Source organism: Lithohypha guttulata (assembly GCF_036872675.1).
Source record: "Lithohypha guttulata strain CCFEE 5908 chromosome Unknown scaffold_1, whole genome shotgun sequence".
Taxonomy (NCBI): Eukaryota; Fungi; Ascomycota; class Eurotiomycetes; order Chaetothyriales; family Trichomeriaceae; genus Lithohypha; species Lithohypha guttulata.
The window spans coordinates 910,527-936,661 of record NW_027042750.1 but is presented as its reverse complement, the minus strand read 5'-3'; the positions used below and the strand labels follow the sequence as shown (position 1 = coordinate 936,661).

General features: G+C 48.7%; 8 protein-coding genes across 8 annotated transcripts; 5 read left to right on the top strand and 3 right to left on the bottom strand.

Moving 5' to 3' along the window:
* Positions 1–210: 210 nt before the first annotated feature.
* On the top strand, positions 211–1,226 carry LTR64_000340 (uncharacterized protein; the record flags this gene model as incomplete). Its single annotated transcript, XM_064894725.1, has 2 exons — positions 211–372; positions 396–1,226. 2 exons carry the CDS (start codon positions 211–213, stop codon positions 1,224–1,226), a joined length of 993 nt encoding a protein of 330 aa, XP_064757412.1.
* A 2,126-nt stretch (positions 1,227–3,352) lies between these two features.
* Positions 3,353–4,415, top strand: LTR64_000339 (uncharacterized protein; the record flags this gene model as incomplete). The annotated part of the gene is made up of 2 exons (XM_064894724.1): positions 3,353–4,079; positions 4,132–4,415. 2 exons carry the CDS (start codon positions 3,353–3,355, stop codon positions 4,413–4,415), a joined length of 1,011 nt encoding a protein of 336 aa, XP_064757411.1.
* Positions 4,416–5,818: 1,403 nt separating this feature from the next.
* Positions 5,819–8,170, top strand: LTR64_000338 (uncharacterized protein; the record flags this gene model as incomplete). The annotated part of the gene is made up of 1 exon (XM_064894723.1): positions 5,819–8,170. The coding sequence occupies one exon, from the start codon at positions 5,819–5,821 to the stop codon at positions 8,168–8,170; it is 2,352 nt and encodes a 783-aa protein (XP_064757410.1).
* A 2,505-nt stretch (positions 8,171–10,675) lies between these two features.
* LTR64_000337 (uncharacterized protein) lies at positions 10,676–12,544 on the top strand (the record flags this gene model as incomplete). Its single annotated transcript, XM_064894722.1, has 1 exon — positions 10,676–12,544. The coding sequence occupies one exon, from the start codon at positions 10,676–10,678 to the stop codon at positions 12,542–12,544; it is 1,869 nt and encodes a 622-aa protein (XP_064757409.1).
* Positions 12,545–12,982: 438 nt separating this feature from the next.
* Positions 12,983–13,738, bottom strand: EGD2 (GAL4 enhancer protein; the record flags this gene model as incomplete). Its single annotated transcript, XM_064894721.1, has 3 exons — positions 12,983–13,310; positions 13,362–13,420; positions 13,490–13,738. 3 exons carry the CDS (start codon positions 13,736–13,738, stop codon positions 12,983–12,985), a joined length of 636 nt encoding a protein of 211 aa, XP_064757408.1.
* A 650-nt stretch (positions 13,739–14,388) lies between these two features.
* On the bottom strand, positions 14,389–14,947 carry LTR64_000335 (uncharacterized protein; the record flags this gene model as incomplete). Its single annotated transcript, XM_064894720.1, has 3 exons — positions 14,389–14,439; positions 14,503–14,766; positions 14,819–14,947. The coding sequence occupies 3 exons, from the start codon at positions 14,945–14,947 to the stop codon at positions 14,389–14,391; spliced, it is 444 nt and encodes a 147-aa protein (XP_064757407.1).
* A 1,819-nt stretch (positions 14,948–16,766) lies between these two features.
* Positions 16,767–18,910, top strand: LTR64_000334 (uncharacterized protein; the record flags this gene model as incomplete). The annotated part of the gene is made up of 4 exons (XM_064894719.1): positions 16,767–17,258; positions 17,308–17,669; positions 17,719–17,802; positions 17,848–18,910. 4 exons carry the CDS (start codon positions 16,767–16,769, stop codon positions 18,908–18,910), a joined length of 2,001 nt encoding a protein of 666 aa, XP_064757406.1.
* A 1,186-nt stretch (positions 18,911–20,096) lies between these two features.
* MLP1 lies at positions 20,097–26,036 on the bottom strand (the record flags this gene model as incomplete). Its single annotated transcript, XM_064894718.1, has 1 exon — positions 20,097–26,036. One exon carries the CDS (start codon positions 26,034–26,036, stop codon positions 20,097–20,099), a length of 5,940 nt encoding a protein of 1,979 aa, XP_064757405.1.
* Positions 26,037–26,135: the final 99 nt, after the last annotated feature.

The window sequence follows — 26,135 nt, the reverse complement described above, 5'->3', positions numbered from 1 at the left end:
CGACAGGTTTTGAAATATTGCCACCAATTTAGCCAAAGACTTGCTACTTTGGGGCAGGAAAAATGGCTACAACGCGCAAAGGAACTTATCTGTTACTAGCAATTGTATTGCTGTGCTCAGTATACTGGCTGCAGCGGGCCACTGACGTTCCAAGACTTTTGGACAGTCAAGCGTCGAAACCTGAGCCTGCTGGCTTTTTACGGAACCAGCATGATCCGGCTTCTACCTCCCCGGAAATTCAGCTCGACAGGACGAGCTCGCAAAGACAAGGAAACACGCCTGATTTGCCAGCACCAATATCGTCGCCGCTACTGCCAAGTGGCTATACCGCTGCCTTTCCTCGGCATATCTGGCAGACATCAAGTGAAGCTGGTAAGGCTAACTATACAGAGCAGGTTCAAACGTGGAAGGATGTCAAAGGATTTGAGCACCACTGGCTGTCAGACAAAGACGCCGACGAATTTGTACGGGAGACATTCTCGACCACACGACCTTCATTAGTGAACTTCTGGAACGACCTCTCTTCGAAGAGCACGGGGTCTTCTGCTCCGCGGAACGCCCAAGCCCCAAACAACAAATCAGCTATTGTCTTCGACAGTACAGCTTCCTCTGCAATTATATTGCGAGCAGATTTGCTTCGATACATGCTTGTGTTCGCTCGTGGCGGGGTTTACGCAGACATTGACACATCCGTATTGCTACACGTTGACCGTTGGATTCCCGAGGATCTGGGATCTCAGATCATCAATGCAGTAATAGGAATCGAGTATGACGACACGACGTACAAAATGTTCGCTCGTCCTATTTCCTTCTGTCAACGGACTCTCATGGCCAAACCAAATCATCCAATCTTTGATCGTGCCATCAATCGGGTCATGTCCAACCTCGAATTTCTGGCACGACGCCAGAAGGTTCAGAGTTTAGCTCAACTCGAGCTCAACAAGCTTGATGTTCTTGAAGCAACAGGCCCAGGTATGATAAGTGACGTTGTGCTTGAAGTGATACAAGATCAATTGCCAGACCAGAAGATTTCTTGGGCAACATTTCATGATCAGAAGCAGGGTAGGCTGTTCGGTGATGTTCTCATACTTCCGATCAATGGATTTGCTGGTGGTCAGAAACACTCTCATGCAGGAGATCCGCTTTATGGTCCCAAGTTAGTTCAATATCATTTCGGGAGAAGCTGGTATCAGCCACAAAAGCCTGCAAACGCGAAAGGATCATAGATACTTCTTAATATCACAATACCTCATACGAACCTGGCACGTCCTCTGACGATTATTGTCCTCCCCAGGGAATGAAGATAACGACAAGTTAAAAGCAGTGGAACTTCTAATGCGGTCACCTCTGAATAGGATCGATATAGACCACTCAACCAGACTGTGGTAGACTTCGTCCCGAGGACTCCGAACATGTACTGCTCATCAAATCCTGTGTTGTAGCTCATAATGCTCAACAGACAGTCTGTAAATGCGTCGAGCAAAGAGATTGAGATCTGCAAGGAATAGGTTACACAAGCTCTTGACCAATGAAAGTTTCTACAGAGGCATTGAGTCCCGAGCCGGCTACAAAAGATCAAAATTCTTGTAAAAGTAGTTCGAGATAACAATACGAGGAAAATTGATTGCCTCTATCAACGACTTTGAGGATCTGAATCTTAGCCCGGCCTCTTCAGCCGCAAGTCCATAATTGTTGTCTCCAACACGAACGATGTCATGGTGTGTGCCTTCAGATCCAAGCTTGGTCAGCACGGAAAACATAGAACACGAAAGACTGTGTCTCTTGTCGTGTGATAGGTACTGCGCCCTTGGCGAATCATCCTCAGGCAGCCTGCATTCCGAGTCATGACGTGTGCTTTGGGACATGATTTCATATGCATATGCATCGTAAAGCCAGGAGCATGTTTTGAACTTTCGTGCTCATTGAGAATAGCAGCACTGATGTGGAAATAAGCTGCTCCATGACAACCAACCTTCTTGAGAGCTCGCGTGCCCGACAACGATAGCTTAGGCATCAGCTTATGTCAAAGGCTCAAGCTATTCTCAGCGGCTTGCGAATCCGCCAGCCACTTTCATTGAGGAAAACGAGCACACGACAGTTGCATGGCAGCCCATTTCAAGGACATCTCGCTGGATAAGCAGGGGTGGAAGGCAACCAATTATTGCTGACATGGCTGACGGGCTAGATCGATATGGTTTGACCCAAAGAAGAGCCACTATCGGAAAAGGGGACTAAAATCTGGCTCCATCCACTTTTCGGCTTTCCACTATCTGCGTGGAGTTGCTGCTAACAGAACGTCGCTAAACATCCCTGTAAAACGTCTCGATGGACATCTTGGCACCCCTTGGCATAACTTTCTGATCTGGTGTCTACAATGTCAAGGATACACCCAAATACTCGACGTTAAGACAGCGACATTCCTGTCTCAGTCGACCATACGTTTCTTCTGCCCTTTGTGCAGTCCAACATTGCTTGCGTTGCAAGCGTCCTTTCTTTTAAGAAGCACCAAATTCAGTCACTCTTTTACTAGCCACTTAATTTACATCACTCCTTCGCAGCCATGTTCCTCACTCGTGCCATCGCCGCAACGTCCTTGATAGCTTTAGCTGTCGCCGAGCCACTCACTACCATCGTCCCTTGCAGAAATGCACCCAGGAACATTACAGTTACTGCACAGCATCAACCTGTGTCTACTTGCACTTACACGGCAAGTAGCTTCTCCTGGAGCACCTACAACTATGTTTCTACTGTGATTCCATGTTGGGGTAATGCCTCGATCTCTTCTTGCACGGTTACCAATACTGCCCAACCTGTGCCCTGCAGTGGAACAGCATCGACCATAACAAGCCTTATCCCAACCAGCACTGCGAAGCCCAATGGCACTTATACGACATACAACCTCACGAAGTACGAAACGATCTCCAAGAATTGGGTTGCTCCTTATAACAAATTGGGTCCTTTTGCTATTCCTGGCTACGGAGGCTGCGAACTCTGCACTGACTGTGGTGTGCAAGGAGACGGAAACCGAAAGCAGATGATGGATGCTACAGAGTGTTCTTGGGCTCCTGGCAAAGCACCGGTCTGTTCAAAGTTTGTAGATACCTGGGTCTCTAGACCAGCGCCATCGACCACTGGAGCAGTCACTGCTACCGTGTCTACCAATACTGCTGTACCACACGGCGGTATTTACACTTTCACCTTTCCACAGTCAGCACCAGCAACCACCATCGTGTCCAACAAGCAGTCATACACAGTGCCAGGTCGACCATGGTGGGCTAGTGTGACCCGATCGTTTGCTGGGCCAACCAGCGTTGACTTCGTGGTCACCGTAACAAAGACTGTGACTTTCACTATGCCATACAGCACTGCTACCGATCCCAAGAAGACCCCAGATCCAGAAGGGTTTGCGCACAAAGGATGGGGTCCATGGCAGCAAGGAAACCCAGCTAGGCCTACCCCTGGCCGACCTAACAACCCATGGGGTCGCCCTCCTCCCACGTCATCGCAACAGGGCAATGACCCTTCGGATCCTCCATCTGTGATATCGACACCGGCGGCACAACAAGGAAACCAACAAGGAGGATCAGGTTGGGGCCCATGGCCACGTCCAGACGCTGGCACTACGACCACACTGACCACCAGCACATTGACCACCAGCACAAGTACGACCACGACCACAACCATCATCGACGGTCCAGAGGAAACCTCAGGCTTCTATATCGAAGTAACCTATTCAGGTCTCAAGCGAAGATACATGAAGCGTGGCGACACTTCCTATGTTGGATTTCTGGACGGTAGCGATGATGCATCCGTGGTGACCGAGAATCCATACAAGTTTTTCTTCGACCGCCAAGGTTATTTGAGGACTGGTAGACAATACATTGCCGCAGATGCTTCAAGTGGCTACTTTGTGTTCGAGAAGACCTCTAGCAAGCCAGCGAGTGTACCAAAGTACAAGCTCACTGCTGATGGCACGTTCACTCACGAGAGTGGAGGGTTTTGTGCGACCACCTCGAACTTCTTCGTTACCTTCGGCAGCGCTCCAGGCAATTGCAGACCAGTGACCTGCAGATCTAGAAGTAAGTTTTGACGTTGATGAACCCTTTGTTTGAACTGACTAACATGGCATAGAAGATCTAGGACCAGTGGTTACTACTACAACCTCAAGCATTACCATCACCAGCACTTCTACTAGTAGTACCTCTTCTATCACATCCTCGACTACAAGTCCTCCCACGACAACTACTACAACCACAACCACAAGCACGGATACTATCACCACGACTACCACCACAGCCGACCCGTCTGCGGACCTGGATTACCCAGACCCAACTCCAAAACCCGGTTCAGGACGTGGCTTCAGGTTCGAACGATCTGCTGATTGTGATGAGGATTCTCAGTGTGATGACAACTGATAGAAGCAAAGTTGTAAAGGTGCTTACTAGTCAGCTGTGTATTTGTGGCATTCCCAAGATGCTCATGGCTCGTTTAGCATATTTTCTTTTCGCCTTAATGGCATAATGTCAACGCTTTCCGAGCTATCTTTCTTGATAGACCAAAATAAATTCCTACGTATGTCCTGACGTTATCGTCGACTGTGCCTGTCAACCACAATGATACTTCAAAAAGCCCTGGTATCGGACTCTTACACAGACTTGGGACGAAAACGCTTCATTTCGTTTTCAGACAGAATAGCCGACGTCAATCAATGGCGCGAACGAAAGTGACGGGCTGACTTCGTGTGTACCAGAACACGAGACAGGTCCACATCTTCCATCAGAGACCGACACCGACGTACCTCGCAGCTCACATGTTATCGTTGTGAGCCACTAAATCGTTCGGGCAAGTCGACGCCGTGGGTCCAGATGCTTTGAGCTGAGCTGAAAGGCAATATCCTACCCCTAACTTCGTGCCAGATTCCCGTCACAAACAAATGTGAAACATAACCACGTGAGACAATGAATGTCATCACAAAAATCTCCGTAAGTGAGACCCAGCATCACTGATCAAAAATGTTCTGTCCTCATGCCATGTGTCTCACGGATGTGCAAAAGTCAGCAAAATGTCAAGCATTTCACATAATTCCGTACCAGCTAAAAGAGTTTGGATCCCTCATTTCGCTTATCGGCCAGATTTTTGCCGAACCAAACTCATTTGGGGAAATGAGTAGTATGGAGACACCCTCTCCACTACGGTATATCACACAAGGAAATCAGGCACGCGAGCTTTCTGACACGGACGATCCTTTTCTTCGCGCTGTCGCTGTCCACACTTCAGCTTTTCGTGTTATCGCTCGCATATTGCCAAGTTTGACACCAGTGGAGTTCCTCGCCACATGACTCCACTTTTGATAGAACGACATTCTCTGCGCAAGCCAAGGCAAGACACAAGGTCATCGTAGCAATTTGTACCCCCTTTTTCGTGTCGTCCCACGCACGAAAAAGCGATAAAAAATGGGACAGCTAAATATTATGACGCCACGAGTTACAGCCTTGTTCGTCTTGTGGCCGGGCATGCCTTGTCTGCAGATGATAGGGAGTGTTGTGTATATCCTTCTTGCGGGATTGTTTGTCGATCGTGTACTGTATGACTTTGATAAGGAAACTCTCAACTAAAGGAGACGGAGTTTGTTGGTCAGATGCACTGGAAGTGCTAGCATACCAACGGTCGTTAGAGTACAATTGCTGACTCAAGATTTCGCAAATGAGGCTCTAAGGTCACAAGCGTGCACTGCTGCTGCTCCTTGATGTGCTCCTTGAAATTGCGACTTACGTATTCTTGATAGTTTCGATCGATTTTGTCAACACACAAGCCCAAGATGGACGGTCGTCTAGCAGTCTTCCAGAATTATGAGCACAAGAAGACCGACGACAAATCGCCAGCACAATGGAGGTCAGCTCGAAGTCTGCGAAGACATAGAAGGAATTTTCTGCTTCTGGCCTTGGTGGTTCTGGGATTGGCGTTCTGGCATATATTTCACACTCACTCAACCGTTGTGCATTTGGCGCAGCGGCGTGAATCGGTCAACTCCAACGCAGATGCTCACAAGCGCCATGAAGGATTGCACCGTCCGTCGTCGAAAGTGCCGGCTTCTGAAAAGCTGAGCAAATTACGTGATACTGTTAAAGACCCGATCATCAATACAGATGGTGGTAATGCTGACGCCAATGTGCGACAACGACAAGAGCCATCTGAAGAGCAGAAGGGCTCAGAAACGACTGAGGACCACGCCACTGGTCCTGAACCGGATGCGCCAACCAAGCAGAAGCCGATTCTCGATTCACCACGCGCTGATGAAGACAAGCAGTCAGCAGCAAGGAGAAATCAACAGAAAGAAGACAGTGAAGAAGACCAGAATCCAAACTGGATAAAGGGTCCTGTCAGGGTTGAGGCAGACCTCGACACTAATCACGAGAAGGAACCTGTGCTATCAGCGCCTGATGTTGAAAGTAAGCAGAAGGTGATCGAAGCAGAACCTGACGAACACCTGGTCCTCGAGGAAACAGCAGAAAATCTGCCTGAGATCATTCATATTCCTTTCGAAGAGGCTGTGAAGAGCCACGTACTTGAAGGCTGGGAGGACGACTGGATCAGCCACGGCAGGTTCGACTCCGACAAGTGGACTCTCAAGGAACCTCAGATCGATTTTGTCTATCTTTGGGTTAATGGTTCAGAGGAAGCCTTTCAGGAAACGAAACACCCATTTGAGCTAAATTCCATATTGAACGATGCTGAAGGGAATTGGATCTCTTCTCATGGCGTCAACCGATACCGCGACTGGGACGAACTCAGATACGCTGTCCGAAGTGTCGAGAAATATGCTAAGAGCTTCCGGAATCAAATCCAAATCATCGTCAATTCAGTCAAAGGTACAAAAGCAGGCAAGCAGGTCCCTACATGGCTCAACGATAAGCCTTCGACACGGGACGTTGTGAAGGTGTTGGCACAAGAAGAATTTATGGACAGAAAGGCACAAGCTTGCTTGCCCACCTTCAATTCCTTGACGATTGAGAACCAACTCTTCAACACGCCATCAAATACTGACTACATGTTCGCTCTCTCCGACGATATGCTTCTAGGCAAAACACATTCAGCATCTGATGTGGTCTCTCCTCTTCTAGGTCCAGTCATGGGCTTCAAGACAAATCAATACAATACCATTCATCCACCAAACGAGGACGACGCTCATCGATTTGGAGAAAAGCCTTTCCTGATATACACGTCGTGGCTTCTCAACAGGCGATTCGGACAACGTAAGCGAAAAGGCCAAGGCCACTTCGGACATGCCCTATCCAGAAGCATCATGCGAGAGGCTATAGGCTCATTTCCTGGCCCAGAGCTACAAAGTACCTGCAAACGTTTTCGAGGAGAACCCGGCTTCCAGCTCTACTCCTGGTTTGTCACATTCCACTATTTGATCGAGCGATATCGCGAAGCTATGCTCTGGTCCTTGATCATGCTCCGAAGCGATGTCGACGGCGACGGCTACCTCTCCTGGGACGAACGCCGCACCCTCATGAGTGCCCTCGAAGCCGGCATGAAAAACGAAGGAAAAGCCGCTTTCCGTACACGGAATTTTTACCACGTGCGAAAACATCTCGAGAATGCAGGATTAGCCGCTCCCAAAGTCAACACCGATTTTCTGTGGACTTCCCTCGACGGTCCTTCCTCATTCATGAATCTTGAATGTGCCGAGTTCGAGGTCAATGAATGCCTTGGTCCTGGCTTCTCTATCTCAATGAGCGGGTACCAGGGCAAGAATCCCTCGTTCAGCACAGCTGTCATTTTCGAACGTGTTGCACGAAATAAACCACAATGTGGAGATTGCTTGCTCAAAGTCGTTCTTAACCAGGTCAAGCAGGGGTTGAGCCCGATACTTCCAGATGAAAAGACCCAGGCCGCGGAGCGAGAATTGGCAGTGAAGGCGCTGATGCGCTACAAATATACTATTGTCGAGCCGAATGGGCTGTTCACTATGCTTACAGATGCCGAACAAATTGACAAAATGCTGGTTGAGAAGTATGTTAGAGGCAAGACGCCTGTACCTGGACAGCTATGTTTGAACGACGATGTGGCGACAGAGGAAGAAAGCGAGCTTGTCGATATCCAGAATGCTATGAGCGAGTTCTATCAGGGGCTGTTTCCGGAGAAGAGTGATTTTGAGAGGTAGGGAACAGGTTTACAGAGTCCTTTGGATGGTACGAAAGGACACCATTTTTGAAGCAACCATGCCCTTATACTTGTCCAATTGTAAGAGCGCGGGTACAGTCTCGTGTCCTCGTCCTGGATAGCTTGGCATACAGTCATTTCGAGGGGCCAGAGAAAGACATAAAACAATCACACCAACAGTGCCCTACCTTGTAGTCGGATCTTTATCTGGCAGAATGGCACGAGATATTGAGGTCGATCATCGACGCATCGAGGAAGAGTCGTTGGCTGCATATGTCGTCCTTGAGCGGTTTTCCCTCGCCAGGAAGATTTACCAATGACAAGAATGACGCACGAGCAAAAGTCTTCAAACGCGCTCGAGCAGGTAGCAACAACGGTCCTTCGAAGGATCTATAGATATGCTCGGATGGTGGTGAGGTGGAATTGTGTCAAGGTATGGGTAAAGAGAATGGGAAGAACGACGTGCAAATAGAGGCGGACAGATATAGAACTACTTGATGAAGAGCGACATTGATAGATTGCTTTTTCAGATCAGGCGTTCGGTGCTCTGAGCAAGCAATTTCAATTGAGATGAAGATACTTGTATAGATTTCCAAATGTAGACAAAAATTCTAAATCCTTTCATTCTAAGTACTTCCCTATAAATCACCGCTTCTCAATCCACTGAACAGCCCTGACACACCTCGAATCAAACACAAGGTTAAACCCTCTGCCGCGCACAAACACAGTACGAGCGCACAAGCCCATCCCAATGACAGTCCCAGCATGTACCCAACCTCCGTCTCCATCGGGAAGACTCTCCACCAAATATGCGGTAATCCATATTCCACCGCATGCAAGACGGGTCCATGAACGAGATATAACGCGAACATATTCTTCCCTAGAAATCGTGCCGGTTTACATGTTAGGAATCTGTGCCAGAGGCTTAGGTGCGGTGAATCGGCTTGGCGGGCGCTGGTAGCGGTCAGGTAGAATAGGATGAGTATACCGATGAGTTTTGGAAATTTCTCTCTACGGTCGATGACTAGAGGGATAAGGCTGTTGATGAGTTTGTAGCCTGGGGACGGACGTTTGTAGTTCTTGGTGGAGTACGAGAGGAGGTAGATGGAGAGGGTGTAGCCGAACATTCGTGGGATTCTCCATGGTTGAGGGGTTGCATTGATGTTGGCTTTGGTTGTTCCGGGTTCCGTTTCGTGTCTGGGTAATCTGGACGAAGGAGAGGTTCTTCTCATGACATCCCATTGTGCGAATGCTGCGCCTAGAAGGAATAGAGGTCCTTCCCAGCGATGGCACAGCAGATGCATCAATGATAGGACCACCAAGCTCATTATTCTTATTCTGGGTTTACATCTGGATAAAGCGAGCAGTATGATGTACAAGTGCATGGACATTCGAAACTCGTACTGGATCGTCCATAGGTAGTTGTCAAGCTCAGGGTAAAATGGTCCTCCTCGAAAGACCTGTCCCAGAGCCCACATATCCTGAGCCCATAATGAGAGTTGTCCAGATAGAGTCGGAAATTGTCTAGGCTGTGGCTCGGAAAACTTGTGACTGTATGGAAAGTAGACCTCTCGCTTATCAAGCAGTAGTCGTAGTGGCTCAAAGGCTCCCATGTATAGCGCAATGGAGGTGATCAAGGACATACAAAGTGTTGGGAGAAAGAGTCTGAACCATCGTCGAAACACACTTCCAGTCAATGCGTTGAGGAGCTTCTCCGATACCAAAGCCTCTTGTTTGCCATCGCCCGTCAAGGCTATATCACCATGAGCTTCAGAGCTTTCGCAGAACAGACGTATCCGCTGATCAGGAAGAAGATATTGACGCATGTGTTTCCATCGTGTAGAAGCCGTATGCCCGGCAAAGCCCAGAAAGGTCTGTGCTTCTCATCGTAGCCGTAGCCGACAGCGGCATTCTCTGTGAATGCAAAGAAGAAATCGCTTGAGGATTTCGCTGATAGACAAAGCTTAGCTAGGTGTCAGTGGTGAGAACTTCACACGAGAGGCATCAAATTTGATAGAAACAATAAACCAATAAGGACCCCCACTTCCGCAAAAGTGATGGCCTCAGGCGATCATTCTGGTCTCACATGAATCGACGAGTGTGCAGCTGCAAGAATTCTATGCCATGCCAAAATACCCTTCTTACAACCTGCAACTCCAAGAATACAGTATCAAGGTTAACTTTGGATAAGTGATGAAGCAGCTGTGTTTATATGGACTGCCTTGATGCCTGCCATGTCCGGCCGATCTATACTTAGTGCAGAATATAGAGGTCATCGAGAGTTTCTAATTGACGACAACGTCATCCATGGAAGCACGGACAACATGCAGCGGGTGAACGAGACAACTCAATAGAGCTCGAAAGAGGCTTGATGCAATGTATACCAAGTACTCGGTTCTGGGAAGCTATACCGGTGCACTTCGTTTGTGGTACAGCCCGTCCTCGATAGCTCTTACAGAGAGTTCTTGAAAGGTGACAGCCAGTCTTATTCCCAGCATAGACCACAATGAAGAGCACTCTTGTAGCACCAGTGCTGTTTACTGCTCTAGCAGCAAGTCAAAATATCACACACGACTATGTGATTGCTGGTGCTGGTACAGCTGGCTTGCTGCTGGCAGTCGTGCTCTCAGAAAATCCCGATGTTTCGGTTATGGTCCTCGAGGCTGGAACGGATGGCCGAGATCAGATGAACATCACAGACCCAGAACGACGAGGCACGATACAGCACACCCAATATGATTGGGGCTTGCAGTCCACCCTACAGCCATATTTGTATGCCAATGGAACGGGTGGCTCGCAATATGTACCTCGAGGTAAGACAATTGGGGGCACCTCAGCAATGAACTGGATGATCCATAATGAGAATTCTAGAGTACAGCTTGACATATGGGAGAGTCTCCTCAACTTGACTGGCTGGAACTGGACGTCGATGTCAACGGCTTTCCGACAATCTGAGACCATGTACGGTCCACCAGTAGTCGAAGCTGCAAGTTTACCTTACAATGCTGAGTTTCATGGCGGTGCAGGACCTATATGCTCAATCTTCCAAAGAAGTGTATGGAGTCTGTACTCGGACTATGTCCAACCATCTCTGGTTGCAAATGGTTATGAAATGCCTCATGACGGCAACAACGGCAATGCGAACGGACCCAACTTCCTACCATTTGCGATCTGTCCACAGAATTATACACGTTCCTTCGCCGGCTCCGCATACACTGTAGTTCAGAACAGGACGAATTTGCATGTTGTCCAAAATGCTCACGTCTCTCGGATCATCTGGAGCTCGACACAAGGTAATGCAACAGCTTCTGGACTAGAGTATATCGACCTCGCAGCAGATAACGCCACCAAGCAAGTCCATGCTCGAGAAGTCGTTCTGAGTAGTGGTCTAGTCTACTCCCCTCAGATCCTCGAGCTCAGCGGTGTCGGCGATCCTGAAATCCTCTCAGCAGCTGGGGTGGACACTGTGATCAGCCTTCCAAGCGTTGGAACAGGGCTCAGAGATCCTCCAATGACAAACTACTGGCCAATCTCTTTCCAACTCAATGAAACAGCAGTTCGAGCTGCCAATCTGACAGGCAACGAATACATCCAGAACCTAATCGACCTCGAACCCGCCTCCAAGATCCTCGACCCAGCAGACTACGCAGCAGCAAGCAGATGGCTCAACAGCACATCCCATGTCCCCGGCGTGGACGACACACAATTCGCAGTCTTCAAGTATCTCTGGTTCGCCGAGCAGCCTTTGATCGAAATGGCCTGGCAATACCAAGTCGCCAATGTCACACCATACAATCTCATCCCACTATCTCAGGGCACAGTACACATAAACAGTAGCAATCCACTACATCCACCAGCTATCGACCCGAATTACAACGCTATCAATGTCACCATAAATGGTACAGAAGTCCAATGGGACATGTGGTTCCTCGCAAAGGCCTCGCAGCACTATGTGACTCAGATGGCGACCACGCAGCCATTCGCGAGCTTGATTACCGGCACGACGCCTGATTATCGGCTTCCGTTCAACCAGTGGTACCAAGCTATTTTCGAGTGGACGGGGTCCTCACAGCATCTAACAGGTGGAAACCCTATGCTTCCTCGTGCAGCGGGTGGCGTAGTCGATACAGAACTATTAGTGTACGGAACGAGCAACGTCAGAGTCGTGGATGGCAGTGTCTTCCCTTACCAGCCGAGCGCGCATCCTATGGGCGTGACGTATGCATTGGCAATGAGGGCCGCGAGTATCTTCCAGCAGTTACGTGGGGGAGGAGGATTGACAATGTCTGTGCAGGTGCCGAGAAGTAATGTGTCAGCGAGTGCTACGGCGAGCTTTCCGGCGAATAGTCGAAGTGCTACTATGCTACCTTTGTAGTTTACGAATGAAGTACAAACCACAATTGTGGGGTGGTTAATGACCAGCTGGATTGCTTGTTTCGTTGACAAAGGCTGCACTCCCACTGTTTGAGCTCGTAGACATGCTTAACGTGTGTACCCAATCCTCCGCTTGGTCGGGATGCTGAAGAATCTGGATTTGTTCTGATAGCTTTTCCAAGCTGTGGAATGTGTACGATTCTGTTCGAGTCAATAGACACAATGTGAACGCTTGCAAGTCCCTTAAAGCATTGATATGGAGCTTTAGATCGAGGAATGGTTTCTCTTGGAGTGCTTAGATTCTAGCATCACAATTCAAAATGCTTTTGAGCTTGCACAAGAAAATAGCTGACCCCGAATATGTCACAGGTAAGCTGTAGGTAGAATGGCCCATTGGTCTGAGCGATACTCAGCTTGCGGACACCTCTTTCCTTTCTTGTTATACACTCAGCGCCATGATAGAGTTGACTATGTCGTTGCCATTGTCCTTCAGCGCTTTCACGGCTTTCTTCCGACTGACGCTCGCTTGTGTCATGACAAGTTCAATGTCTTTCTGCTCCAAACCACTATCATCGACCTCCTCATCATCGTCGTCATCCTCTTCGACCTTCTTGTCCTCGGTCTTCTCTGCACCCTTGGAATCTCCGTGGTCATGGCCGGCATGGTCGCCCGAAGAGGTATTAGCAGTTTCTTGGGCGGCGAGCTGTTGGGCAGCAGCGGCTTGTTGTTGGGAGTTGAGGTCCTCGATCTTGGCTTCACCGAAGATGCTAGGGTATATCAGTATAGTATGGTAAGATAGCGAGCACATAATGGCTTACATATAGGTGTTAGAAACTGGAGACTTGTAGACATCCGGGTTGGCGATCACGAAGAGAATCTATTCATTCGTCAGCGTCCTGTCTTTACCCAGCTGCTAGGTTCGGCAAGTATTGTCGCCGGTACTTACGCCTTTTGGTCTTCGAAGAGTGACTCGTGTAATGCCTGGGATGTGCTTGAGACCGAGCTTGCCAATAGCTTTTCGTGCCTTCTTCTCGTTTCGGCTGTGAACAGCTACTTGCGAACCTGCAGGAATGTTGCCGTCGCCTTCGCCCTCGCCAGCATCATCGGAGTCGGAAGAGTCAGAAGCATCATCTGCGGTGGTCTTCTTGGTCTCCTCGTGGTCGTCAGGAAGTTCTTCAATGCGAGAATCAGACATCTTGGCTGGCTGTGCGACTCGGCTTGTTTAGAACTGTAATATATGAAAGACAGTAGCTTTACAAGGATAACCACGAGGTCTGGTAGACGTCAAGCTCTATAATTGCTCACGGGAACGTATAGAATAATGTGATCAGTTTGCGCTACCAGACGTAGAGTTGCTCGGCTGAAAGTGGCAGCTACGACGTGCGGCTGCGACAGGTCTTGGCACCTGCCCGTGAGATCATGCTTGCATTTCTACAAAGTGAACGGGCACGAAAACATTCCTCCTACGTTCAGAGTTGACACTGCTAGGACTTGAAGAGTGCTTCCCAGGTTGACTAGCCTCTCTTGTGCTTGTAAATTATGCACGGTGATTGTGAAACGGACATGTTATTCTTTAGCAATACACACTGAGCGTTCAGTCGTCGCGCCGTCCACCACGCTTAGACAACTCGTCCATTTGCTTCGCGATATACTTGCGAGCTCTCAAACTCCTCCTGGATTCCCAGAAGCCGCTATGTCTCCTGTGAAGCTATTGACATATGTGGTCGTCGTGCGTGGGCTGGCCATCTTTTGAATTGACGAGCTGCTCTTCGTGTCGCATATCATGCTGTGACAATCCACAAGTTCTTGAAAACGGAAAAAAAGGTACTGCCGCTCTGAACCTCTCTAAGCGGACGCTCGAATCTTAGCAAAAGCCTTTCGTGTCTCGAAGTTTGCCTGCAACCAGGAGTATCAGTGTCCGCTTCACGCTGCCAGAATCACATCCTCTTGCAAACTCACCTGCTTCTTGAATCGCATGACCTTGAATCGCTCAAAGTCACTTAGGTTCCTCCGTCTGTCTGTCTGATCTCGCTTCTTGGCTGTAGCAGATTCGGCCCATTTCTTATCGACCTCCTCCTTCTCCCACAGTTTCGATATAGCACCAGTACCAGCAGCCTTTGGTAGTTTTGGAATAACGATCTTTGTGAGGGTGACTGCGCTCAAGGCGATGGGTGTTCGTGGGACGGCTTTGCCTTCAATCTTTGATGGACCATCGACCAGCACCTGTTCTCTCGTGAGTTCATGTCCATCTTTCCTGCTCTCTTGCTGCACATACTCTGTTGGGGTCTATTATTTCAGCGATTGTAGCGAGCTTGCCTTCGTGTGGACCACTTCGGAGGTATACTACTCGACCAACTTCGACCAATTTCCAGCCGGCGGGCTTGATATCGACTTTGTCGGCCATTGCGAAGGTTGTATCTCGAAGGACCGGCGGTTCGTGGGAGGTGTGGTAGTGTGATGCTGACCTTGAGATTCGTGGAAATTGTCGGATTGAGTTACGAGTCTGCGCACAAAGTGGTCTTGGCAAATGCCTGGTTTTTCAGGCGCAAAATACCACTGCAGTACCTTGCTCGGCTCCATCCACGTGACCATCCAACTCGTCCAAAATTCGCGTTCCAACGATCGAAGATTTTTTTACGTCCATCAATCAAGTTTGACATTAACAATGCTCTGCAACAACGATTGCGTCGCTTGATTCTATAACTGGTATTCTCGTGAGTACTACTCTTTCTTGCACGTCCCTGCATCTGATGACCATAATTTGCGATTGATGGTAGTCACTGGAAACTCACGCCTGGGTTTCATAACAGGACCGCTAATTTGATATTTCTTTCTTACATATTCTGAAATTGCACCTCTCCTATCTCACGAAGACAAACCAACTTTTACGAAACAAAGCTAACATCAAAATAGGTAGTTCGACACTTAGAAGACGCAAACGATCGCTGTAAAGTCAACAAGGTATGCCATTTCCCTCCTAGTGAACCATTTCTATTTCCTATGATTACAACCTTTGCACTGCCTAGATAGTATATGATCTTCGGACATGATCGTATCGCATTTACACCAAGATCTCTGAGGGAAACACATTTTACATCATTTCTCTGCTTATATTGAGAGATATCGGCTAATCAGCCCCAACAGGTAAATCGCAACGAAGCTGAACTTTCGTCAATGTTGTGTTCCTCGATCTCCTTTATCAGTCAGGCATACGGATGACATTTTTTTTCGCCCTTCCTTCTTTGTGCTTTGTGTTCACGTTCATTTGACCAACCGGCGAACGTGAAGAACTGCGACCAATTACAGGAAAAAGCCTCGTGGCACATATCTTCCTTCCGCAACACCCGTCCTGCCATACGGCAAGCGCTCTGGCGGTCCGGTCGGATTTGTGATCGAGTCGTACAAGGGCATCTTATTTGATATTGTGCACCTCGTCGCTTGACAAAGGATATGTTGGTCAACAAACCCGGACTTTGAGCTTCAGCAACATGGTAGACTAAGGAAGTCATGTCTTTTTGTCGGAGGACTAAGCGAAGGCTAAGTGAAAAGTTGCCAAAGTCTAAGGACATTGTGGTTGGAGGGGGTATAGAGGTTCACAAGGTGTTACAAAATCATGCAGGCTTCCGGCCCGATAGCCGAAGGCCGGTGAATGGCCACTGAATGTGTAACAACGACTCCAGCACTTCTGTAAGAACTCAATGCGCGAACGCTATATCAACCTGTCATACGAACTGGCAGTGTTGGAGAAAGTATGGAGTATGTGGACGCTGTGGGCTCTGAAACATGGCTCGTACCACCCACCCTCACCAGTGGTTGACACTTGAAGTGTTTGTAAGGACGATTTCCTTCGAGTGATGTGTTGCTCAGCATGTATTTGACAATGCGGACAGAGCTTGAATTACATGAAATGCGAAGGGGGTTTGAGTGAACACAAGATGTGCCTCCCGTCTGAACACCCTATCGAGTCCATCAACATCAAGTGAACACAGCACGTGAGGCAGGTTTGTCCACAAGCACCTTGTGGCATTACGTTTCTACCACTTACCTTCACTATGCCTTTCTTCTTCCCACATTTTTCATTTCGCTAAACATCTACTTCCGTGTATTGCACTACCCTTTCTTCCCACGTTGCAGTTTGTTTATCAATACATCGCTATCCCGCATAACCACAGTGAAACACCTCGTACATAATACCTACCATAGCTCGCGCGCTTGCCGACAAGATGGTTTTCGCAGAAGGATATACGATGGTGATGAAATTCACGCTGGACGGTCTGGGTTGGACTTACGTCGGAATTGCCACTTTCTGGACGATCGTTCTGCTAACGGGTATCGCCTTCCTCGTCCCGAAACGAAATCTACCCTTCTTGCGGATACGGAATGTGCCTCTTGCAGTCAGCGCTGTGGCAACTCTACACGTCTACTGGGTCCTTTGCATGCTTGCTTACGTCCTGCAAGGCTTCTTTCCATGCGGCACTGAGTACTGGATTATGAGCATCTACCTACCACTGGGCATAGCACTCTTTCAAGCTTGCAATACCCAGTTACTCTACATAGCCAACCTGCAACAACGCTATGTGAGCGACTACCAAGCAGAGAAGAAGGAACCAAACACGAAAAATCCACGAGGTTGGCGTCGCTATCTAGCTCATCACTACGTTGAAAATCGTGTGAAGAGGACAATGATATACATTGGTTATGGGATGTGCATTCAGGTAGGTGCAAATTGGACGGAAAGCTGGCTCTTACTAAAACCTACTACAGCTGGTTGTTGCTCTCACGTTCTTTCTCGTGTCGCGCAAGTTTCACTCATCTTACGGGCTGATCGGGAACGGTGGTGAACAATGCGAAGACTTGGTGAGCACTGACGAAATAAACATTGTCGCCAATCAATTGAAACAAGATCCATGCGAGGCTGCAAAAAAGATCAGTTGTCGACGTGGTTGGAAGTGGTGGGAAAAACACAACGTTCTTATTGAGTGCCTGACTTACGATTTCAGGATGCCCTCAATCATATGGCAGTTCTTTTGGTCATGGTGTTATGCTCCATATCTTCTCTGGCAAGTTCGGGACATACACGATGTTCATGGCTGGCGCAAGCAGACCACATATTGTTGTTTGGCTGGGTGAGTTCAGGCATGACTGCTGGCAGAGCAACACATTGACTACAACCAGTCTGTTTGCTACACCGATGTGGCTGTGTGCGCTTTACATCCCTGACATGCTGGTTGTGAACAAGTACTTTGTGCCTCCACTCTGGTGAGTAATCGGGATATTTCACCACTCCGTTGCTGACTTGACTAGGTTCGCTCCCTCGATCTTCCTCATAGAAGCTTTCTTGGTTTTCGTCCCTTGCTGGCAGGTCGTCAAGAATCATCGCTTGCAAACAGAAACATTAGACATTATCGCCGAATGGGAAAGCAAGCATAATGGCAACTCGATCGGACAGGAAACAATGCAAAGCAACTCAAGAATCTCTAAACAGCTCACATCGACCAGCTCTGCCGGCAGTAAACGGGGTGATATGTACACAATGACTGCCATGGAAAGCGCTCTTCGCACAAATCCACAACGTCTACTGGTTTTCGCTGCCCTCAAGGACTTCTCAGGCGAGAATATCAGCTTTCTGATCCAAATACTGGACTGGAAACGCAGCTGGTCTCCTTCCTCCCCTACTCGGTCCGGCTTCCTTCGTCGGCCAAGCGTTCATGAAATCAACAACAAGGACATTCGACGCCAACAATTCAAGCGGGCGGTAGACATCTACGCTTCCTACGTATCACTGAAGTACTCGGACTATCCAGTCAATTTATCACATGCTCACCTCAAAGAGTTGGAAGTCATCTTCGAAGGTGCTGCAATGATTCTATACGGCCACAAATTGGACGATTCTGACACGAACAGCGCAGCTACACCCTTCGACAACTTCACCTCCAAGCTCTGGCTAAGCCACAACTCGAATTCCTCCCGTGAAGACATTGAAGCGTCTCCTAGCAAGCACGATGGAATCTCTGTCATGTCGCATAAAACGCATCACACCAACGGCACGAATCTCAGTACCGATGTCATATTACAAACGACTGAGTACGACCTGAATAAAAGACATACCGTCTTGCAAGCCTACGAAATGACCAATACTGCCCCTGAGCAACTACCCGACTTTGTACCTATTCCTGACGGCTTTGGGCCCGATGTCTTCGATCGAGCCGAAGATAGTATAAAGTACATGGTGTTAACAAATACCTGGCCAAAGTTTGTAAATGCTGGCTACGCCTCCACAGCTATGAACAAGAGGAAGTCCTTCTTTCAAAGAGTGCTAGGCCAGTACGGCAGGAGCAACAACCATGAAGGACTGAGAGACGGATGATGAGGTTGCACGAAACGAGGTAGTCGTGGCTTCGAGTTGCGGGTGGTCAGTGTCGGACAAGGTGACCTGAAAATCTGTTCGACACAATCTTTGAGCGAGCTTACAATATATGTCGTGCGATTCTCTGACAGATAACGGCTTCTTGGGTTCAAGACTTCTATCGTTCAAGAGTATATGATAGTACCGACATGCTGTATGCGTGGCGATCAGCATATTTTATATGACTGCCAGGCATTGTTCAGCAGAAACCCAGTGTGGAAGCGAGCAAGGTGGCAATTAAAGACAGGTACTAAAACATCAAGCAAGGACTTGCATCTTTCACGGCCAAGCTTAGCTCCTTAGTATTGGGGGTGATCGTAATGATAATTCTCATAGAGAGCCGTGATCTGGTGCTGCATTGTCGAGTCATCCATCTTACAGCGCAGACACTCAGACAGACATCCGGATGGTCTTTTCAAAGATTGTATCTCATCGGGTCATTTTTCGAACCGGGTGAAAGCTGGAGATCTTTGAGTCATTGAACAACCGACTTCATTACGCTGACCCTGCACTCGGGAGTATCTCGTGAACCATGAGTACCAAGGTGCGCCTTGAGACAATAAGATCTGCTATCACTGCTTCTTGCGGTGGTGAAGCGCATAACAACCAAGTCTTTCGAATACAACAAATAAGAAGTCATGATTGAAGCATTGAAAAGAGGTTCACATCATACGACGTGCCCCCGATTTGTAACTACTACTGCTAAAGCAATTGCTGCATCCTCCTAACTCAGTTGCTGTTACTCCATTCTCCTAGCTCATGCATAAAGATTTCGAAATAGCACTGATTGTTTATCTCAGCACCATAAACACGATCCCTGTCCATGTCAAGCCCTTTGCTCCGTGTCCTGTTCGTACATCTTTTCTCTTCTGCTCTTCTGCAGTCTGAGCAGATTTGTGGAGAACATGGTGATACAACAGCACTTGTGCCATAGTGCGCCTAGTCATCGTGTGTAATTATTTGCGACCACTTCTTTTGTTGCACCTTTGCACGATAAACGTTATGCCTCTTGTTCACGATCTTATTCCCTAAACTCGATGTATGAGTGAATTTCCATCTGCGTCGAACTGCCGAACTTCTGTTTGCAAATTCAATCACTTTCGTTCATTTAGGCGCCATCCAGGCCAGAGTCACGTCTGGCACCTCTCTAAGAGCCAGCACCTCCACCTCGGATTCTCTTGCCTAGGTTACCATCATCTGTCCCATCTTCTCTCTGCCTCTTGCTTGGTGTGAATTGTGCCGCGTTGGGGTTGAACGACGATCCACCACGACCTGGACTTGCAGAGTTGTAGGCACCTCTACCACCACGACCACCTCGTGAATTGACGTTGACAGTGTTATTTCCAAAATTGCCGCCACCTCGAGGAATGCCTGTGCCACGTGCGGCTTGAGGGCCGCCCCGCTGGCCACGATTAGAGTAACTGCCACGAGGAAGCTGCGATGGTGGCTGTGGCAGATTAGACCGTACTGCCTGGGCTTGTGACTGTACAGCGGATGCAGCATTTGACTCGCCGAACTGTGTAGCCTCATCACCTGCTTCGGCATCTTGGGGTTCAGTATCATTATGTGGCGAGAGACCTCCGTTCGTGGATCCAGCCTGCTCCAAAATAGGCTGTTGTACAGTCTCTTCCGTGGTCGGAGCAGGCGCAGATGTTGTTGTGCTTGTGGATGGTGCTGAGGTTCCTGCTGAAGAATTTGAAGGGGTTTGCCTCGATGGCTGTGCTGCGCCGGGTTTAGGTGCTTCCACAGGTGGCTTTGCAGTCTTAGCGACTTCCCAGACCTCCTTGACTGGCTTCTCGGGTGTCTCTTCAGCTGCCCTCTTGACCGCATTGATTTTGGCTAGGTTGTTAGCCGATTGCTTTTGAATCAGGGTCAATTTGCCTTGAGCCATCTTCTCAGTTGCTGTCTTTGCTTTTGCAACTTCCTCGGCTAGTTTCTGCTGATGCTCCTCGTTGAGTGCCTGCTTTTGAAGTTCGAAAGCTTCCTGCTGCTCCTTGATTATGTTCTCGCGTTCAAGATTGAACTCCTCCTGTTTCTGATGTATGAGTGCCTCCGTGCGTTCGGCAAGCTTTTCCTCAAAATCTTCGGGCAGAGCGGGCTCTACTTTGTCGCTGGACTCCGTTCCACTTTCCGCTGCTTTTCGTAGCTCAGCTTCCTTTTTGACAGTGTTCTTAATCATCGCCTTGAGTGGTTCTCGCTTGACCAGAACTCGGGCCTGTTCAGTGGTCAAGTTGTTGGCAAGATCCTCGAACGTCATGCCTGGGCCAGCATCTTTAGATTCCTGAGTCGGCTTAGCATGCTCGTCAACCTGACCAGTCTGCGGCAGTATCTGAGCGCGAACATCTACCAGCTCTTTCTTCTGTTCTGCTTTGAGGTCTTCAATCTTTCTTTGAAATTCAGTAGTCACGCGGGCACGCTCCTCATCAACAGCCGTGTCTTTTGCAGCTTCAGCCTCTCGTTTAAGCGCGTTGAAACGATCGTTGAAAGCTTTCTTAACATCCTCCTCGCGGACCTTGTTTTCTGCTTGTGTCGCTGTAAGTGCTGCGATCTGAGCGTCTTTGTCTGATATGATCTTCTCCAACTCCTTAATTCTGACATCGTGACCTCTAGCTTGCGGTGTAAATTCTTGTGGCGAAGAAGCGGGCAGCTCAGCCTTTGCCGCATTTTGAGCAGCAGTAAGAGCGGTCTGGAGCTCATCTCTTTCTGTAACAGCTGCGTCACGTTCCTGAACTGCTGAGTTGAGGTCAGCTTGCAGCTGGTTTCTCTTTTCTTTCATGTCACGATCACGAGTTTTAAACTGCTCGCCAAGTCTCGTTCTTAGCTCTGCTTTAGCAGCTTCGACTGTTTCCGGGAACTCATCGATCCGAGCTTGAAGAGCTGTCTGGGTGGCAACAGCTTGATCACGCTCGGCCTCGAGTTCAGAAACTCTCGTCTTCATCTCCTCGAGTTCTGCAGGATCGACACGGTCGTATTTGGACAGTATGTTTTGTGTTCTTAATTGCCAGCTGTCGCGATCCTTTTGCAGAAGGTCCATCTCACCCTGCTTCAGCTCAAGTTCATGCTCAAGCTCGACAATATGTGCTCTCAGAGGAATGAGCTCTTCCTTGAGCTGCTGAAGCTCTTGAGTCTTTTCACCCAGGATTTGCTCAGCTTGTTTCTTCTCAATGCGAAGGGTAGTGTTCGCCTCTCGGTTGAGATTGAGTTCGTTGATGGTCTCAACCAGTTTCCTGCTCTCCAGATTGCTCTTCTCGAGATTGATGCTGGCACGCTGTTCCTGGTCAAGTTTGAGTCTGGCATCATCAAGCTGCGATTGTAGAGACTGGACCTGTCGGGTCAAACGATCAGCATCTAGTGTTCTCAGTGTCAGGTTGGTCGTGGCGACTTCGAGATCTGATGATTGGCGTCTGATTTGCTCCATAAGACTGCTAAGGTCGTGTGGTTGGTTCTCGGCGTTTTCAGTGTTTCTGATGTTAAAGGTAGTGCCTTGGCTTCGTTGCGCGGCCACAGTCTGTTTTTGAAGAGTTTCCAGTGTAGCAAGAAGACTTTTGTTGTGTTGATCTTTTTCTGCATCACGATTCTTCGCGTTCAGCACTTCCTGCTTATACCTGCTCTCCATATCCGCCCAACTTGATTGCTTCTGCTGCAGATCTGCCACAGCGTTCTGGGCTTCAGATTTGACTTCCGCAAGTTCAATCCGCAATCTGTTCGCCTCTGCACGAGAATCTTGCGAGCTCTTAACTGCCTCCGTGTGCTTGAGTAGTTCAGCCTCATAACTCTGTTGTCGGTCTTCGGCAATCTTCTGCTGCTCTCTTGAAGCCTCGAGGTACAAAGCCGCCTGCTCTTGTGCCTTCTCCTCAGATTCTTTAAGGCGGTCAATTTCTGCTTGCAAAGTGTTCCTCTGCTCTTCAAGTCGTCTACTAGACTCTGCCTGTTCATCATGAAGCTTGGATAGTTCAGAGTTCGTCGTAAGTAGCTCACTAGAGATGTCAGTAATGCTCTGCTCTAAGTCTTTGATCTTCTGGTCTCTCTCAGTTCGAGAAATCTCTACATCTTGCTTGTCCTGATCAACGGTCTCCTCGATTTGTGCTAGTCGGTCCTCAGCATCCTGAGCAATATCTTTGTATTGCTCAATGTCTGCGTTCGTCTTTGCTAATTCGGCTGTTCTCAGGTCAAGATCACGCTTCAACTCTGAGATTTGCACAGCTAACTCTTGCTCTGTTGACGGTCCGTCATCCTCGGTACCGCTGGTCTGTGGAATTGTTCTCGTTGTTGGACGTGCGAGTACCTCTAGGCGCTCCTCTGCAGACCGTAATTCGACCGTCAGCTCATCGACTCGAGCCTGCAAATGATCTTTGCTTGTCTTTGCTGCAGTGAGTTCCTCACGGATCGTGCCCATACTTGCCAAAAGTTCCTCATTACGTTTCTGGATTTGTTCGTGTTCGTAAGTCCGACGCAAGGCGATCTGCTTCTTCTCCTCGATTTCTTCCTCCAGCCTTCGTCGAGCAGATTGGAGGTCAAGCTCGAGAGAATCGTTCTGTGCTTGGTATCGTCTCCTGCTTTCTGAGTCGGATTGTTCCTTCTCATTCAGCAGATTTTGCAGATTGGTATTTAGATGATCGAGACGGGAACGCTCATTGCGCAAGGATTCATTGTCCTCGATCAGACGTTTCTCGATCGACTTCCAAAGGTCCTTTTCCGCTTTAAGATTGGCAGACTCTCTTCGCAAGCCGTCTAGAATGCCCTTAGTCTCGACTAATTCCTCAGCAACCTGTTGTATCCTCAACTCTTGCTTCGTCGAAGTCTCACTAGCAGCGTTCGCTCTCTTTTGCAGATTTTGATGATCGAGTTTCAGCGCTTCATGATTAGCTTGAAGCATTTCGTAGCGTTGAGTGACCGCCGTGAACTGGCCTAAATTCCTGCTTGCTTCTGCATGTAATTGTGAATTGCGTTGAGACAGATCTGTAATCTGAGTTCTCATCGAAGCTGCGTCGGTTCGTGTGTCTCGTCTGAAGCTGTCGTACTGGCTTTGCAGGTCTTTCACGAGCTTAGCCAAGTCACTCTCCACTGCAGGAGATGCACGATCACTTAGCAAAGAAGTCGAAAGGCCGGCAGCTGGTAGCGACCTCGAGAAATCGGCAGGATCGATTTGACCGCGTCGTGTCAACATGTTCTTAAACATGTCTCGCTCCTTGACATATGATTTCTGTTGAGCGACCATGTGTTGGATCTCTGCCCGATAGTCATTGATTTTTGCGTTGGCTGCCTCAAGGTCTTTTTCGAGTTGTTGGTATTTGTTTTGCGTCTCTCTAGCCTCCTCGCTGTCGAGCCGAGAGACTAATCCGCGAATTGTGCCCAACTGCTTCTCATTTTGCTCTTGTAGTTCTGCAATAGTACGGAAGCCAAGCAGGTACTGATTGACATGTTGCTGCGTACTGGATAGGTGATTAATGTCACGTTGATTGACTTCCTCGAGGTCATTGACGAGACGGTTGTACTCGGCGTCACTAAGTGCTCCAGCCTGTTGTTCCAAAAGCAAGCGACGAACCTGTGAGCCCAGATCTCGGCACATCTGTCGTGCCTCTTCGAGTTCGGTACTTATCTTGTCCAAGTTTCCTTGTAACATGCTCGCCTCTTTCTTAGCAGCATCGCGTTGCTGCTTAGCCTCATCGGCGAGCTGAGAGATTTCGACGACCTCGTTTTGCAATCTAGCCTGGTCGTTCCGTAATTCGTCGATTTGAGGTCTGCTGGCTTCGAGGTCCTCGAGCATGGAGTCTACATAAGCTTGTAGTTGCTCATTCGCTTTGATTTCTTGGACAAGTCTCTTTTCCGACTCGTTGTATGCTGCAAAAAGCTGAGTTGTGGTCATACCATTCTTCATGGGACGCGTTGAGCGAGGCGTGAAGGATACCGAAGGAGTTCCCGGACGTGCTGGGGTCGAAGGCAGTGGTCCGTTCGTCTCAAAACGTGGAGTTCCAGGTTGCGTTCGAGGTTGTTGCAGTTCGGCCTCGAGGGCAGAGATCCTAGTCTCAAGCTCGCTAACGTGCTGCTCTGCCGCTTGACGTTCGTTGTGCTCTTCCTGGATTTCAGCTCTGATCTTGCCAATCTCATCCGCCGCATCGTCACGGGCTTCTTCAAGAGCTTGGGAGAGCTCTTCTACACGTGCTCTCGCAGTTTCAGCAGCCGATTTGTGCAGATCAACCAGACGATTCAGGCTATCCACCTCTATGCGATGCTGCTCAGCCGTCGTGATGTCCTTTTCCTGTAGCTTCTCGATCTGCTTGAGCAAGTCTTCGCTTCTTCGTCCTTGTTCTTCCAGCTGGCTCTTTAATGAGTTCTCCGACTGTCTAAGAGAATCGGTCTGCTCAGTTTGCTGGTCAAGCGAACGTTGTAGCTCCGACACTCTAGCGTTCTTTTCCCTGCGGAACTTTTGATGTTCATCGTTTTTTATCTTGCGTTCACTCTCATACCAGTCAATGTTCTTCTTCTGCAATTCCAGCTCTTGTTCTAGACTGGCTTGTCTGAATTTTGCACTGGTGGTAGCAGAGGAAGCTTCTTGTTTTTGCTGTTCAAGGGTCGAAACTTCTCTACGAAGAGCAACCACCTTGTTGTGCTCCTCTGTCAAATCTTGTGCTAACCTGTCTATCTCTTTCGATTTCGAGTCAAGCAGGGACAGAATATCGCGATGAGACGTCTCAAGTGAGGTAAATTTGGCTCTAAGAGAAGTGGTTTCTAAGGATTCGGACTCAATAGACTGCCGTAGTCCCTCAAGCTCCGACTGAGCCTGAGCTCTCACGCTTTCAGCAGTCTGTAGGTCTTGCCGGAGTTTGCTAGCATCTGCTATGGCTCTGTCCCGAGAGTTTTGAAGGACTTTCGTCTTAGATTCATTGGTCCTCACAACGGTTTCCAATTCGACCTCTAGCTTAGTTTTCTGGGATTTGACCTGCTCGCAGTGTTTCGCCCTATTTTCCAAACTTTGTAGAAAGGTGTGCACTAAAGCTGCGGTAGGATCTGACAGGATCGTGTTCACTGTAGACTCTGAGACGGACGCAAAGACCGCGATTGAACGCACATCGATGTCTGCCGCCATGGCAGCGTGGTGTCCGCCGATCAACGACTGCGAAGGTAGATGACACCTAGTTAAAGCACACACAGAATGTGCTAGTCGTGCTGCATTAAGAACAACTTG